General features: G+C 36.7%; 1 protein-coding gene across 1 annotated transcript in view; it reads left to right on the top strand.

Annotated features, from left to right (window-relative positions):
* DMD (dystrophin) overlaps nt 1-17,343 on the top strand; it is a 2,123,648-nt gene that overhangs the window by 763,930 nt on the left and 1,342,375 nt on the right. Inside the window, exons 26-27 of the mRNA XM_057539128.1 lie at nt 5,356-5,526; nt 11,534-11,716. Coding sequence (XP_057395111.1) covers nt 5,356-5,526; nt 11,534-11,716 — 354 coding nt within the window. The remainder of the gene's footprint in view (nt 1-5,355; nt 5,527-11,533; nt 11,717-17,343) is intronic.

The following is a 17,343-nucleotide window of genomic DNA, read 5'->3' as shown; positions in this document are numbered from 1 at the left end:
TTGTTGGATGCTTTTAATAGATGAATAGAAAGGACAACACCAGTTTATTTAGAGCGAGGGAGAGGACAACAGCAAAAAAATTTTTATGAGAAAATGGGCGGGAAATAAGAGTCATTAATTTTCTTTTAAGTCACAGTGAGGATTTACTATTCATGTCAGGTACGATGGGAAGCTATTAGACTTTTAGGTATAGAAGTGGCATCATGTAAAGTGATTGTTTAAAAATTTGCTATATAATCCTGTTATATGAAGAATAGACCAAAGGGGCACAAGTGGAAGCATGTAGGAATCCCAGTTATCCAGGTAGGAAATAATACTGGCAAAGAACAGCGGGGATGTTAGTGGAGATTGAGAGACATGAAGAAATTTGAAACGTATAATCCTCTTATGACATCGTGTTTGGTTAACTGTCCAAACCTCTCCCAATAATTTTCCAAGTTCTTCCATAGAGATAGAGCTGGTTTGAACTCTTGTTGCTCTGTCTCATTACTGTTTATTGCTTTTATGTGTATTTTCCCATTATACAGTAATTAACATGAAGAGGGGCTGTGTTATTCTAGGCAAACTGGACCAAAGTGTTGTGTGAGTCAAACTTTGTAGAAACTCTATCCTCCCTGGCCATCTTCAGCAAGCTTATCTCACTCAATGTGGTCACTTATTTTTCTTGTTTCTTCTAACCAATTAGGCAAGTTCTTCCTTGTTATATTTTTCATCAGGGCTTTCACGCTCACATCCACCCTTGATCATTATTCTTATCCTAAGTACACATTCGTTTCTTGATCTTATGTTTTATCAGACCCCATTAGAAATGGCAGTGCTTGCTGAAGGAGAATGCTTGCAGGAAGTCCAGGGTGATGTGGAGCGGGGGATGAAAGCATATTCAGAGTTTTCTGTTTTGAGCAACAGTGTTGGCTACTGTGCCTTTAAAGAAGGAAAGACTGCGAGCTAAGGGAGGAACCAAATTGACTAGCTTAATAGAATGATCAGTACTTCTATTTTGGTCATGTTTATTTTGGAGAAGTAGACAGTCAAAATGCATCTGGAATTCAAGTGGGGTACTTAAATTGAGCGTATAAACTATGTACACAAAAATAAAGGTAACATTTATGTAAGATAACTCCTATCTCACAATGAAAAGATTTGTCAGACCCACTTCCCCAAAATATTTGGCCAAATTGGATAAAATAAAAACTCTGATGGATGGAGAAGACTTTCTTGTGGATGGAGAGGCAAACAATGTGTAAGAGCAAGAGCTCTGGAACCAGATTGCCTGGGTTTAGATCTTGCCCCCACCATAAACTACCTGTGTGATCCTGGAAAAGTTGCTTAATCTCTCTGTGCTTCAGTTTCCCAGTCTTTACAATGTGATGATATTACTGCCCGCTTTATAAGAATTTTAAAATAATAATTAAATGAATTTGTGTTTGTATGGTGTATAGATCAGTATCTAGCACAGAATAACCACTATGTACATGCTTGTTAAATAAAATAAATGGATATGAAATAGACATAAACCTACATATATAAAATTATAAAGCATTTATAATTTCTAAATAAATAATGTATGATTATATATTTTAATTATTAGTAGCTCTAAATTTATACTAGATAGTTATCAAGAAACACTGGATTTAGAAACCAGGTGGATGTCATTCTGGCACCTTGCAGATCATTGTCTTTCCAAGTTAATACATCTTTTGGGTGCAGTCATCCAGTCCCCTGGGTCACTCTGCCTCATTCCTTGAGTATTTTAACAGCTGACTCACTGTTACTCCTGTCATAATTCTTGGTGATTTCAGTATCTTCTTAGATGGTTCTTCCAGTTCCTGAGCCCTCGGTTCCTTGATAGCCGCTCCAGTGATTTTTGTCTTCCACCCTGCCTCAGCCACTCACTCCCAGCTTCATAACCTAGACATCGTCACTAGCGGTAACTTCTTTATAATTTCAACCTTAAGCATCACACCCCACAGCCTCCAGCACACACACAATACAACCACTGTGGAACCTGTATGGAGATTCCTCAAATAATTAAAAATAGAGCTGCCTTATGATCCAGCAATCCCACTTCTGGGTATATTTACAAAGGAAATGAAATCAGGATCTCAAGGAGATATCTGCACTCCCAAATTCATTGCAACATTATTCACAATAGCCAAGATAAGGAGACAACCTAAGCTTTGGTCAAGGATAAACAGATAAAGAAGATGTGGCACACACACACACACACACACACACGAGTATTATTCAGCTGTGAGAAAGAAGGAAGTCCTGCAGTTTGCAACAACCTGGATGAAACTTGAGGGTATTATACTAGGTCAAATAAGTCAGAGAAAAACAAATACTGTATGATCTCAGTTATATGTGGAATCTAAAAAAGCCAAACTCAAGAGAGTAGAATGGGGACTGCCAGGGCTTGCAGAGTCGGGGAAATGAAGAGATTCTGGTCAAGTGGTACAAACTTCTGGTTTATGATGAGGAAGTTCTTGGGATCTAATTTACAGTATGGTAACTACAGCTGACAGTTCTATATTCTATACTTGACAGTTGCTGGGATAGTAGATCTTTAATGTTTTCACGATAAAAAGAAAAATGGTAATTATGTGTGATGATGAAGGCATTTACTAATCCTATTGTGGTAATCATTTCACAATATATATGTGTACTTTAAACAGTGTTTTATGTCAACTGTATCTTAATAAAGGTGGGGGGAGAAGGAAGTGGAATGGGGAGGAGCAGTGCTGAATGTTAGATTTACAAATTCTAGAACAGGAAACATGAAGAACTTTCTATTTTATCAAGAGGTTGATGCAATATAATCTGCTGAAACTGTGGCGGTGGATTGGTAAATTTAAGCCTAGAAGGTTGACATCACTAATGTGATAAAGGTGAGGGAGAAATTGTGATTGTAACCTCAATGTTTTCACAGAAATCCTTCTAAAATACGAAACCACACAAAAAAATTCATCTCTCTCTGATCAGTTGTAGAGCTGTGGAATGTTAAATTTGGAAAAGACCTTGGAAATCTTCTGGTCCAATTGTTAGGTTAGTTAAGAAGTGGAGATAAAGAGAAATGAAGTGATGTTTCCAGGTTCACTTAGCTTGTTAGTGACTGAGTACAGGTATCCAGATTCCAAAGCTGGTGTTCTTTCCAATGCACTCATGCTGTCACCTCAAAATGAATTCCTTTTCTTTTCTTTCTTTCCTTTTAAAATAATCACTCCTGATCCCTTTCTTCTGGTTTAGTTTTATAGCATGCAATATTTTTTTTACTACAAGTCTTTGCCTAAGTTCTGTTAGTCACTCTAACATTATTGTCACTTTGCCAACTACCTCAAAAGATTATAGCAGAGTATCTAAGTAGAAATTAAACAGCTTGTTTACTTGGGATTATTATAGGCTCATTGACTATGCAAAATAATCTTTATACCTTAACTAGTGTAATTGTTAGATACATGCTTCTAGCTGTGTCAGAATGAAACATACATTTACATTTCAATAGATGAAGCACTACATTCTCCTAGGAGAGTAAAGAAATTAGTTTTAATTTAACTACATTAGGCTTAGGGTGGTTGTAAAGTGTAAGGAAAATTAATATGATGATGGTTCTGCACATATTTAGTATTTGGTAAAGTACCATGAAAACTTCATTATACTAAAATTATGCCTTATATATTAAGACTTTACAAATACAACTCTGTTATTTAAAAGATAGAACTCTACTTAATCCCAGAGAGAAGAATAACATCATTTGATTAGAGTTATTTTTTTTAATTAATTAATTAATTTATTTATTTTTGGCTGTGTTGGGTCTTCGTTGCTGCGTGCGGGCTTTCTCTAGTTGCGGCGAGCGGGGGCTACTCTTCGTTGTGGTGTGCAGGCTTCTCATTGCGGTGGCTTCTCTTGTTGCGGAGCACTGGCTCTAGGCGTGTGGGCTTCAGTAGTTGTGACGCATGGGCTCAGTAGTTGTGGCTCATGGGCTCTAGAGCGCAAGCTCAGTAGTTGTGGCACACAGGCTTAGTTGCTCCGCAGCACGTGGGATCTTCCCGGACCAGGGCTCAAACCTGTGTCCCCTGCATTGGCAGGCAGATTCCTAGCCACTGCACCACCAGGGAAGTCCCTAGAGTTATTTTTTAAGGTAAAAGAGAAGCACTATATATAATCATTCTAATACTGAATTGAGATTTTTCCCTCAGTGTGTTACAGCAGGGTACTTTATAACAAGCTATTAGCATGCACGATTTTCTCTTAGGTATTTTAAGTTTTGCTATCTTTCTGGTTAATAAGTAATAAATTCTGTTATAACGTTAGTATTTCAGAAATATATGAGACTTTACAAAGCACAAGTCTCCTGTCACACATGCTCTTTTTCAACTTGTTTTTTTAATTTAAAATTAAATACTGGGTAACTTTCACTTCAGTATAGATGTATTGGTGCTACGTGGTATCCTATTCTGTGTGTGTACATGTGTGTCCCACTATTTATTTAACTAACTCTCCGTGAAAGCACATTTGGGTTTGTTTCCAATACGTTGCTGTCTCCAAAGCTGGATTGAATAGTGTACATACAGCTTTGTACACTTTGTTTTGTATGATTCATTCTTTAAAGTGGAAAAGTAGACTCAGATTTATGAACATTAAGAAATTTAATGCATTTTGCCAATTTACTGTCTAAAAGGTTGTACTATGTCAGATATTTCCCTCAACGGGTATAAAAACTTTTCTTTTCCCACATACCTGCTCAAACTGGGCATTTTTGCTAGTTTTTTCCAGTCTCATATTTGAAAACACTAATTTAATTTAATTTGCTGTTATTTAACTATAAATGATACTGAGCATCTTTTCACATATATATGGCCTCATTTTAATTTTATTTCTGTGAATTACATGACTATGTCTTTTATCCATTTTCTGTTCTTTCTTTTTTATGAGAGTTTTCTGTATGTATATGATTATTAAGTTCCTAGGATACTTGAACTTGTAAAACAGCATCAAAGAGCACAAAGAATTTCTACTTCTATTGTGTGCCAATAAATTTACTTTTCCAACTGAAACAATGTTTTTCTTTATTCTCCATTTGCAGAAATGCATTACCATACACAACAGCTAAACTATGGTCTTAGGGGAATCTGTTCATTATGCCAAGTAAATGCCTATAACTCATTTTAACACTTATGTGAAATTAAGTGTATCCAATTGCTTTGAGTTACTTTCCTCATTCATGTAAGCTTTTTACTTGTTGCTTCGTCTTTTCTATCTAAGCTTTCTATTATTTACAGATTCCTCAGTAATAATATAATGGTAATGTTTTGTGACTTTCAATATTCATGCTTTACTTCTTGGTTTGTTTTATGGAAGGTCTATGCCAGAAAGGAGGCCTTAAAGGGAGGTTTGGATAAAACTGTAAGCCTTCAGAAAGATTTATCAGAGATGCATGAATGGATGACACAAGCTGAAGAAGAATACCTAGAGAGAGATTTTGAATATAAAACCCCAGATGAATTACAGACAGCAGTTGAAGAGATGAAGGTAAAAGAAACCAAATAAAACAAATTGTGATTCTGCACAGTCAGCTCTTTTCTTGGTTTAATAGTAGAGGTTGCTTTTTGATTGATTTAGCTTCAAGTTTGATATACATTGTGTAGAATGTTTAAACTTTTTATTTATTAAGTCTATGCATTGTGGTCACAACATAAATATTGACAATCACAGTTTGGAGCATTTTCCCCTTGAAATTATGTACTATTAAGAGATTGGAATCAGCTACTCACATTAGATATTTCTAGCTGATGCAAATTTAAACTGGAAATATGTCAAAGTGTTATTGAAATGACAGTTGGAAATGTCAACAGGCTGTGTTAATTTGGTGGTTTAAAGGGGTTTCTTAGAATTTGGGAGTACTAAATATTTTAGCTGATGGTCTTTAATATGGATAAAAGGACTGTGTTTACATGAACTTCTCTTGAAACGATAGGATAAAAAATATAACATTGATTTAGGACCAAGGAAACCGGTATGTAGCAAGGACTGAAAGGTGAAGCTTGGTAATTGAATCTACACAACTGCGTTTCAGGATGGCCCCGGACAACTCAGTAGTCAGTGTAATCCTCTATTTTTTCATGTGTAAATCATCTCATTTTATGACTTGAAAGTATCAACTGAGGATTGAAACTTAAATGTAAGTAAATTGCCTAGCTCAGAGTGAGCACTCAATGATTTACAGCTATAATGATAATTATTATCTTCATGTACTAGCAATAACACATTATTTAACCACATTAGCCTAGGTGAAATATTAATACATACTTGTTTGGTTTGAGGCCTCATGATGGAGCAAAATCATTTTGGAGCCAGACACTTGGGTTTAAAACCTGCTTTGGCCCCTTGCCAACTGTGTAAACTTGGGAAAGTTGCATAAACCCAGTGAGCTTTCATTCCCTCATTTGTGAACTGGATATCAGAATACCTGATTTTCAGAATTATTTGAAGGGTGAAACATAAAAGTCCTAATGTAATACACAAAATAGATGCCCCAAACTAGTTAATTATTATTACCATTATTATTATCATTGTTGCGTGGTAAGAAATTAATTATATGCACTTTATTATATATTTTATATGATTATTCAATGAATATTGTAATTAATAGTAGAATGTGCTCACATGAAAACTCAGACGCTTAAATATCAAAGGTATCATATGGCTTTAGTCACATATAGAAAGTAAAATTAAAACATATAAGGAAGACTATATTTGGATAATCAGTAATAGTGTCTTTGAGTATTAAAAACTACAGAATCATTCTAATCTAACAATACCATACATCATTCATTTATCAAGAAATATTGTATACTTAGTAAGTGCCAAACACCCTTCTAGACACAGAATACAGTAGTGTGCAATACATAAAAGCTACCTGACTTCTTGGAATTTGCATTCTAGTTGGGGTGGGGGGGTAGGCAATGAATGGAGAAATTTAAAAATTCATTTGAGACCATGATGATTTCCCAAAAAAATAAACCAGGATTGTGAAATAAATAATAACTAGAGTTCAGGTGGGAGTTGGAGGTGGTGAGATGCTGTTTTAGAAAGGGTTGATTTGTAGGGCATTTGTGAGGAATTATATTTAATCTGAGATATGAATCATAAGAAAAAGCCGATCTTAAAAATGTCTTATGGGGGCACATTCCATTCAGAGGGAAGAGCTCCTGCAAAGACCCTAAGGCTAATTGGGAAGAGAAAGAGGCCCACCTGCCTGAAGAGAGTAAAACAGGATAAATGACCTGAGATGATTTGGAGGGGCTGAGTAGATATCTGCTAACACAGGAGCTTTGTAGGATATGTAGGGGTTTTCATTCTTAGTGAAATGGGAAAGCCGTTGGAAGGACTATAATGATTTTAAGTTTGACTGTGGGGAGGTCCCCATTAAGGAAATTGTATCATTATAGAATGTGAGAGCTGGAGGGTACTTTGGAAGGAAACTAGTCTACACTTCCTCTGTGCGGATCAGAAAACGGAAATTCCCAGATAGGTCAAATAATTTACTCATAGTCACAGGCTTTATCTGTGGTAGAATCAAGAATATATTTCCCTCTATCCCTATCCCATTCTAAGCTGTTCTAAGCTATGATATGCCATTCCATTCCATTCTGTGAAGCATGTGCCACCCCACTTGCCTTTCCCCTCACGTCTCAATTCCCTCATGGCTTTTCTCACCATCTCTTCTAATGCTGCATAGCCACTGCTTCAGATCCCTAAGGAGATAATCAGCAGTCAGCTTGTGTTCAGCTATTCTGTGTTTCCTAGTTCCTTTGTTTGGATATGACCCTCTCTCCTCATTCCTTGAACACTGCTTATCTGGCTAACCACTCAGTCAGATCCCTTTTCCTATTCCTTTTCCAGTACTGGAGAGTAGACTGTCTCAAATTTTTAAAAAAATTATACACAATCCCTGAAATGAGTGGCCCAACTAATCAGTTCACACTGATTTGCATATTTTAATAACAGATTTAGCTACAAAACTGGTGCATATGGGGGTAATATTGAAAAGAGGAAAAGTTCAGGCAGCCTGTGTCCACAACAGCAAAGGGAGTTGGCATTTCTTGTGTTTTCTGTCTGCCAGTCAAGGTAATCTCTTTCAGTCTGTTTCCCTACATAGAGGGTAGTGATAGTACCTTGTCCAGGCTTCCACCTGTGCTCCTGTTGAGAGCAAATTTTTCTTGATTGTCGGAAGAGACTGATAGACCTACTTCAGCATCTCTCCTTGATTTAGTCAGATAAAAAGTAGAGACTTTCTGTTTCTTTACTTTTCTCTCCTGTGTTTTACTTGAAAATGATAATGCTGTTTTTGACTTCTTTTTTCTCTGTAAACAAAACTTTTCTATTAACGTAAAAGAGCCAAGGGGAGTGTTTCATTAGCAACATCTGATTCCAAAATTCTTTTCAAGGTCTGAAGTGACTGCTGAAATTTATATTAAACCCTTTAAAAAAAACTCTGGAATTTCAGTTTTTGACAGTTTTCTTTCTTTCTTTTTAAATTTTTTACAATATGGTAACTCTAGTCCTAGTGTTTACTAGGAATTACATACATGTATTTGCTATTCTCATTCTGTGGGGGGCAGGCTAGAGCAATCCCAAGGGAGGGAGGATCAGAGTCACCTGGAAGACTGTTAACACACAAGAGTTCTGGGCCCAACCCTAGGATTTCTGATTCAGTAAGTCTGAGGTGGAGCCTGAGATTTTTCATTTCTAAAAAGTTTCCAGGTCATGCCAAGGAATAAGTTCCAAGGTGGTTCCAAGGAACCACATTTTGACAACCACTGGTTTGAAGTATTGGCAATGAAAAGTGAGCTTATGATAGTTAGCTTCCTAGAAATATATGGAAAAAAAGCCACCACTTCTGATGAGGATTATGTCTAAACTATACCAGTCATTTAGTTATCTACCTTTCCCTGCAGTGGAGAAATTGGTCATGATCTCCTTTTCTCTTACCATTCTTCTCTGAACCTTTCCCAATTTCTAAGCCTGATTTTAAAAAAGAACTTATGAAAGCCTAAACATCAGGGGGAAATGTTTCTTATTCTGCATTTTTGATCGTTTCTTGGGTTGTTTGTAATTTGCGTAAAATGCAATTTCATTCACTGGATCCACTACATCACGTTCCTTCTTCATCTCACAGAGGATTTGAGATGGGCTTAACAGAAGCTATGTGAAAGAAAAGATGTAACTCCCAGGATGATTTACTTAAACTCTCTGAACCTCGGTTCTCGGATGTGTAATATAGAGAAAACAAAACTCATTTCACAAGGTTTCATTAAAGATCCAATGAGGTAGTACATACGACATGTCTGTCATAGCACACAGTAGCACATACTAAGTGATTATTGTTTGTCAAAGTTGTTTTTAATGCTAAAATTACAATGGCCAAAATATGGTTTGCGTAGAAACAAATCCCATGCTCAGTGTGCCAAAGAACAGATTTATTTAGAATTTTGAAATAAAATTTCAATCAATTAAAATCAGTGAAGGCAATCATTTAATAGTCAAAACAACTTGCATTTGCCGTCGTATTTTATACTTTTTAAGGCATTATGGGACTAAATCCAAAGGCATAGAGTGATTGTGTTGAAAATTAGACAGGCATTTTATAGCTGACTTTGTCCGTTTACTGCCCATATCCCCTTACTCTCACTACCATACTGCATATAGGCACAACTTCCACCTGCCAGAATCTGCATTTCTTTACCTGACAGCTTTCTGAGGCCACCGAATCCCACTTTTTCCACGTGAGTATGGCTTCACATACTAGGAAATTAACATTCCCCCAACAGGGTTCAACCAATGATGGGAGACGGTGTATAAATACCCCAGTGCCCTCACCCCTGAGTGGGATAAACCTGAGGCCTGTGTTTCCCAGAGCTTCCTGGCAGGATTAAACTCCAGTCACCAACAGCAATTGCTGGGTTAATAAGTATACCCTTCTAATCTCCACTCTCTTTCCATTCCCCATCTCCCTACCACTATTTCCTTCACATCGTGCATAAACTACTTATGCTGGAAAGCTTGTCTCAAGGTCGGCCTTCATAGTAACCCACAGATGAATAGCAACACTCCTGTAGTTGAACAAGTTGAGTTTATTACTTTTGGTAATGAGGGAGAATACACACCATGGGTAACCATGGGTTATATGAGTAAGAGAGTATTCAAACCTGTTGTAGGATTTGGGTTTGTGTTAGATGATTTAAGGGAGGGTTTAAGGGTTTTGCTCTGGATTTCATGTTGTCACCGAGTAGGAGTAACTCTGTGATTGGGTATCTTAATACATTTTTCCTGGAAGGAGAGAAGACTAGAGAGAGGCTGAAGATACGTAATAATTGAAAAAGAAGCAGCAGTGACTCATTAACAGGATGGGGAAGTGTCTGATATTTTCTGGTTTGGACATTGTTTATGTTTTTGTCTATATTCTTACATGATTATGGAGTGGAATTTCTGTCATGATCTGCAGTGGTAATAAAGTAGCATGTCTGATATTGATGTTTTGTGAAACAGTTTATCTTCAACACAAGAATACCAAGGCATAGCTGTACTAGGCCAGCCCCCTCATGTCAGGAATTTCTCTTCTCTTTCTCTTATGCGTTTTCAGTTACTGAACACAGCTTTCTTTTATCAAAAGTTCCAAATATAGCATTAAGAAGACATATTTCTGTGTTATTCTTTGATTTAAATAATGATATTTGTACTGATTTCAATATTATTCATCCATCTGAGTAATTTATAAGTGATTTCAATTCTAGACTATGAGATATTTTTGAACCTAGTTAGCACTGAAATATTTGTTTCTTGCTTATTTCACGTGTGTGTGTGTATATATATATGTGTGTGTGTGTGTTTGTGTATTCTCCACAAATACACATCCACATACAGACTACTTTTCAAACTATTCTGATTAAAGATCTGTTACATTCTGATTATAAATTTTTTCCTGCAAGTTTCCAATTGTCACTGAACTCAAATTTTTTAAAAATTTTATTTACTTAATTTATTTATTTTTGGCTGTGTTGGGTCTTCATTGCTGCACGTGGGCTTTCTCTAGTTGCAGCGAGACGGGGGTAGTGGGGGCTACTCTTTGTTGTGGTGCGCGGGCTTCTCATTGCGGTAGCTTCTTTTGTTGCAGAGCACGGGCTCTAGGCGTGCGGGCTTCAGTAGTTTTGGCGCGCAGGCTCAGTAGTTGTGGCACGCAGGCTCAGTAGTTTTGGCGCACGGGCTTAGTTGCTCCACGACATGTGGGATCTTCCCGGACCAGAGCTCGAACCCATGTCCCCTGCATTGGCAGGCGGATTCTTAACCACTGCGCCACCAGGGAAGTCCTTTCACTAAACTCAAATTTATGGAAGTGATTGTAGTCAGTATTGGATTTATTTTTATTAATCTCATTCTAACAGAGATGTTGCAAGGAAGAAAGAATATGATATATAGGAATGCATCTTGAAAGTAAAGTCATTGCCTTGCTATTAAGAGAGCATTGTTTATTTTTCAGAGAGCTAAAGAAGAGGCCCAGCAAAAAGAAGCAAAAGTGAAACTCCTCACTGAGTCCGTAAACAATGTCATAGCTCAAGCTCCACCTGCAGCACAAGAGGCCTTAAAAAAGGAACTTGACACTCTGACCACCAACTACCAGTGGCTCTGCACCAGGCTGAATGGGAAATGCAAGACTTTGGAAGTCAGTTGCTTTTCTTGATCTTTATCAATTACTATATGTCAACTTATGGTTGTATGTGAAGCATAGTGATTAAGAACACAAACTCTGGTTTAAGACTACTTAGGCTCAAATTCTTCACTCAGGCACTTACAGGTTTGCAACTGTGGGCCATTTGCTTAACTTGTATAAACCTGTTTCCTATCTATAAAATGGACATAAAAATAATACTGATTTCATAGAGTGAGAAAATTAAATAAGCTATTCTATATAAAGTACTTAGCCTAGCACTCAATAAATGTGAGCCGCTCCCAGTCTGTTGTTGTTGCTATTATTATTATTAGGTCACAAAATCCCATGAATAAGTTTTCTCAAGATTTATAGAAACTGGTCTCTCTTTTTTCATATATTTGAATGTCCATAAAGTCATATAATTATCTTAGCAGGAAGGTATTCAGGGGAGAAAGTATATCTTATCATAATTCTCTTTAATAATTGCGGTGCCCTATAGAGTTCTTTACAAGACATATTGTCTAACTAGCTTTTTTTTGGACATTTTACATTATATTAATTTATTATCATAAGTCCTGCCTTATCTTTCCCATATGCTTTACTCCTTAGGTTATGATACTCTGAATATACTTGATAAGGAATTCAGATACCCCAACTGATTACCATGTAATTGTATAAAAAGCAAACTGTGATTCTCCATGTGAAAATACTGTTTATTAGCAGTAGGTATCATGTCAAGGACGCCAAAACTTTACCTACTACCAAATGCTGAAGCCGCCAGATACTGCACACCAACTGGGCTTTAAATTCAGCCAACTTCTCCTGCATAAACTGAGTCATCTTTGTGAATATAGTTGATAAAGATTTCAGGTGTCCCATTATTGTTGAAGAACATGATTGTTTAGGGAGCTTTTTATATTGAGTGTTTGATGTTTAGAGGCAGATACAACTCAGACCAATAGAGTAGACCTTTAAAAAATATTAAAACTGTATCCTTCACCCTGTACCCAAGATTTCCAATATTACAACTCCAAGTTTCTCCACTATCAATTCCAGTTCCTTCTTTATTTATCAGTCCCTGTTCATTTTTTATCCAATTCACTCCTCACACACTTGCCTAGTGCCTTCTGTATCCAAGGAACTATTATAGTTGCTGAGAATATAAAGGAAAATATCTTCAATCGGTGCTATGTCAGTACTACAGAAAATAAAACAAAGAATGGGAAGAGATGACACTGAAAGTTTCAAGGAAGTCACAACTGATTCAATATCATGTTATATGAGATAAGGACATTTTATATCTAGGGAAGTGCTTTCTGATCATATTCAAATAAAACATTTAAATATTGTTTACTTAGGTTCCTAATTTCTTTACATCATCATTATTCTTTGCTTTCTATTATTCATGTTGTTCACTTAAAAATATGCTACTCTGGAGAAATGTCTATTTAGGTCTTCTGCCCATTTTGGATTGGGTTGTTTGTTCATGTACCACAATGTTCATTGCAGCTCTATTTACAATAGCCAGGACGTGGAAGCAACCTAAGGGTCCATTGACAGATGAATGGATAAAGAAGATGTGACACATATATACAGTGGAATATTACTCAGCCATAAAAGAAAGGAAATTGAGTTATTTGTAGTAAGGTGGATGGACCTAGAGTCTGTCATGCAGAGTGAAGTAAGTCAGAAAGAGAAAAACAAATACCGTACGCTAACACGTATATATGGAATCTTAAAAAAAAAATGGTTCTGAAGAACCTAGGGACAGGATAGGAATAAAGGCACAGACATAGAGAATGGACTTGAGGACACAGGGAGGGGGAAGGATAAGCTGGGACGAAGTGAGAGCGTGTCATGGACATATATGCACTACCAAATGTAAAATAGATAGCTAGTGGGAAGCAGCCGCTTAGCACAGGGAGATCAGCTCCTTGCTTTGTGACCACCTAGAGGGATGGGATTGGGAGGGTGGGAGGGAGATGCCAGAGGGAGGGGATATGGGGATATATGTATACATATAGCTGATTCACTTTGTTATATAGCAGAAACTAACACAACACTGTAAAGCAATTATACTCCGATAAAGATGTTAAAAGAAATATGCTACTCCTCCAGAAATCTATTTTGGGGTACGTTTTCCAAAATTAATTAATTTTCATATTAATAACAAAATTTTCAAGATTTTTTATGAATTATCCTTCCATTTCTCATCTGTAAGGACACTTCTAAACTTTCCTCTTTGTGTTAAAGTTATCAAGTTATTTAGTCTCTCTTTATTCCTTCTCCACTGGTTTGGAATACATATGCTATTTATTTTAATGGAACCCCTAATTACAATATTATCTTGCATACCTTAATCCACAAAGTCCACCAATAATAAATATTTCTACACACCTAACAATGATATAGCAGAACCACTAGAATCATTTAACTCTGAATTTATTTCCCATCTTCCATATTGTTGTTGCACCCTATTTCTTATCCCCCTAAATTAGTCAGTGCTGTTGCCACTGTGTTGTTGAAATTATTATTATTAACATTTATTTAGATTTGCCATCACTATTTTACCAATTTCTGTGATGATTTTTGCTTTTCCGTAGCCTTCTTTTGCTTCTGCTCTTTCATTGAGTGTGAATAGCAAGTGCTCTCAGACTTTGTATGACTGAAAATGCCTTTTTTTTTTGCTCTCAGTGTTGAGGAATGGCCTAGCTGAGCATATAATTATGCTAGGGGAGTTATTTTTTTACAACACTGAAAAATGTTATTCTGTTTTCTTCTGAAATGTCTTGCTGTCAAGAAGTCTGCTGCCAAATTATCGTTTCTTTATAATTTTCTCAGGTACATTTCCATTTTCTCTTTGTCTTTGATGCTTTGCAGTTTCAGTCTATTTATCTATGTGTAATTTGCTTTCATTTATACTTTGTCACCTGGTGTATTAATAAGAAAAGAAAGATTCTTTCTTTCTTTGGTGGTCTCCAAAAAACTTTTTTGGAGGTTTTCTTTCTCCTAATCTCTCCATTCCTTCCTAGGGGAACCTTTATTAGATCTATGAAGAATCTCCCCATCCTGTATTCAGATTCTTGGCTTCTTTTTAATATTTTCTATATTTCTATCTCTATCTTTTGGATTCTGGGTAATTTTCTAAAATCCGTCTTCCAGTTCTCAAATTTTCTCTTCACCTGCCTAGTGCATAATTTATGCTTTGATATATAAATACATTCATCTCTGCATTCACATCTATCTATATGTGTGTGTGTTTGTATTTTTTCAAAGACTGTATTTTCCATTTCTCAATGTTTTACTTAGTTGTTTTGCCCATCTGTCTCTTTTGCATAATCTTCTGCTTTTGTGTAATTCTGTTTTTTCCTTTAAACAATTTAAACTTATGTAATATAGTTGGTTGAGAAATCTCAACTTAATGAGTAATAAGCATGAAACGGTTTTCCAGTAACTAAAACCAACCAGGTTAAACTCCATTTTCTGCCTATAGTTGGCTTTTTAATCAGTATTTCAGTGTGATCCTGTAAGTTTTCATTTACTTTTAGTTATTAAAAGTCTCATATAAGTTTTTTGTTTTTATTTTTTTAATTTTATTTTTGGCTGCATATGGTATTGTTTTTCTCTTTTTGGCTGCGTTTGGTCTTCGTTGCTGTGCTCGGGCTTTCTTTAGTTGCAGCGAGCGGGGGCTACTCTTCGTTGCAGTGCATGGGCTTCTCATTGTGGTGGCTTCTCTTGTTGCGGAGCACGGGCTCTAGGCATGCAGGCTCAGTAGTTGTGGCTCGCAGGCTCTAGAGTGCAGGCTCAGTAGTTGTGGTGCATGGGCTTCATTGCTCTGCGGCATGTGGGATCTTCCTGGACCAGGGCTCACACCCGTGTCTTCTGCATTGGCAGGCGGATTCTTAACCACTGTGCCACCAGGGAAGCCCTAAAAGTCTCGTATAAATTTTGATCTCATACTTTATTAAAATCTTCCACCAACTTAATCTTGTGGGGTCAGTAATTTATACAGATGTGGGAGTGAGAAAAAAAGATCTTACAGTCCTCTTCTCTCAATTTCTGGATAGTAATCTTCTAATTTTAGTATATGGGAGGATAAGGAAGGAAAAATCCTCTTCATCTGATGTTCTTTCTTTGGCTGGCTGCAGTTGCTGTTAACTTTTTTTTTTTTTTTACAAATAATAACGATCATTTATTGAGCACTTGTCATGTGCCAGAGGTGGATGGAGTTAGAGTCTGTTATACAGAGTGAAGTAAGTCAGAAAGAGAAAAACAAATACAGTATGCTGTTAACTTTTTTTGTTAACACCCACACACATCTGTGATGATGAGTCTGTTATCACCAGACTCTATAGGTTATCACTACTGGTCTGGCTTGTTCTCTATAGGTTTGCTGTGGTCTGATGGAGAGCCCAGTTGGCCTTGTTCACATGGACTTTGAACCCTAGAAAAGATTTCCTAAGCATACATGATAACCTTGGAGTATTCAACAAGAATTTCAGGCTGACTCTTGCCAATAGCCTTATACCACGTTGAAAATTAAACCTTTTTGTCTTACCCACTATATCTCAAATCAGCCTGTGGGCACTGGCAGATCCCATATTACGTAACTCTTAGGAATGAGAAATGTGAAATAGTTGTCCTTGATTCCTCTTTGGCCATACCAGCATCTCAGTAGGGAATGCATGTCAACCATTCCTTTCTGAATATACCCACCCACTTGAAGAGCATTGCTCTTTTAGATCCTGTAAAGAAAAGGGACCAAGGGACCAGATGAGTTTCCCCTAAACATAAAAAGGTAAGAAAAAAGGATTGCCTAACTTTTCAAATTCTCCTCTCTTCATGTTCCCCCAGTGCCCTCCCCATTAGCCGGCTCTCTATAGATGAGGGCTTGTAGAAACATCTAGCAGAAGTTTTACCAACATGGAATGTAGGGAACTTAGCCCTTTTATTTCTTAAGTATGAATTCTGGTTGTTAGTCTGAAGAAAAGTAGATCCTACTGGCAACTTTTATCACCAGGCTCAACTTATTTATTATAAATTTTTAAAAAAATTGTTCTGTTATCCCTGATCACAATGTATGGATTCTACCATTTGTTACAACTGTTGACTCCCTTTAATGGTAGTGAATTTTGTCACACGGCTTGTAATTTTTTTGTTTGTGAGATCATCTGTAGTAGGAATTATATTTTACTGGAAATCCCTTCTGTGCTAGGCTACTGGAGGGTCCTTATGAGTCTTTTCTATTTGTCCCTACCAGAGTCTGAGAGATGTTATGTTCTATCCTCGTGTGTGATATAAACTTAAGTTTCACTTCCTTACGGGTGGATCCTTATTTTCCAACCAAAATCCAAAGGATCCTCAGCTTTCTTGCTAATTCCTTATACTCCAGTGGATGGGGATTTTATAGTTCTTGTTTCCAGGATAGGTGACACCCAGCTTTATGCTTTTCCATCTCCCTGGAATGCATGAGATCAATGCCTCTTTTCCCATCCCAAATTAGTTTTGAATACCCCAGCTTTTATGTTCTGATATGCCAGTATTTTGTTAAGCTTGGTTTCCCAACCTTTGGTGCACTTAACTTCCCCTTTTATTTCTGCCACCTGAGGATTTTTCATACTTGTTTCATAAATCAGCTG

Source organism: Balaenoptera acutorostrata, chromosome X (genome assembly GCF_949987535.1).
Source record: "Balaenoptera acutorostrata chromosome X, mBalAcu1.1, whole genome shotgun sequence".
In the NCBI taxonomy this organism is placed as follows: Eukaryota; Metazoa; Chordata; class Mammalia; order Artiodactyla; family Balaenopteridae; genus Balaenoptera; species Balaenoptera acutorostrata.
This window is presented reverse-complemented; position numbering and strand designations above follow the sequence as displayed.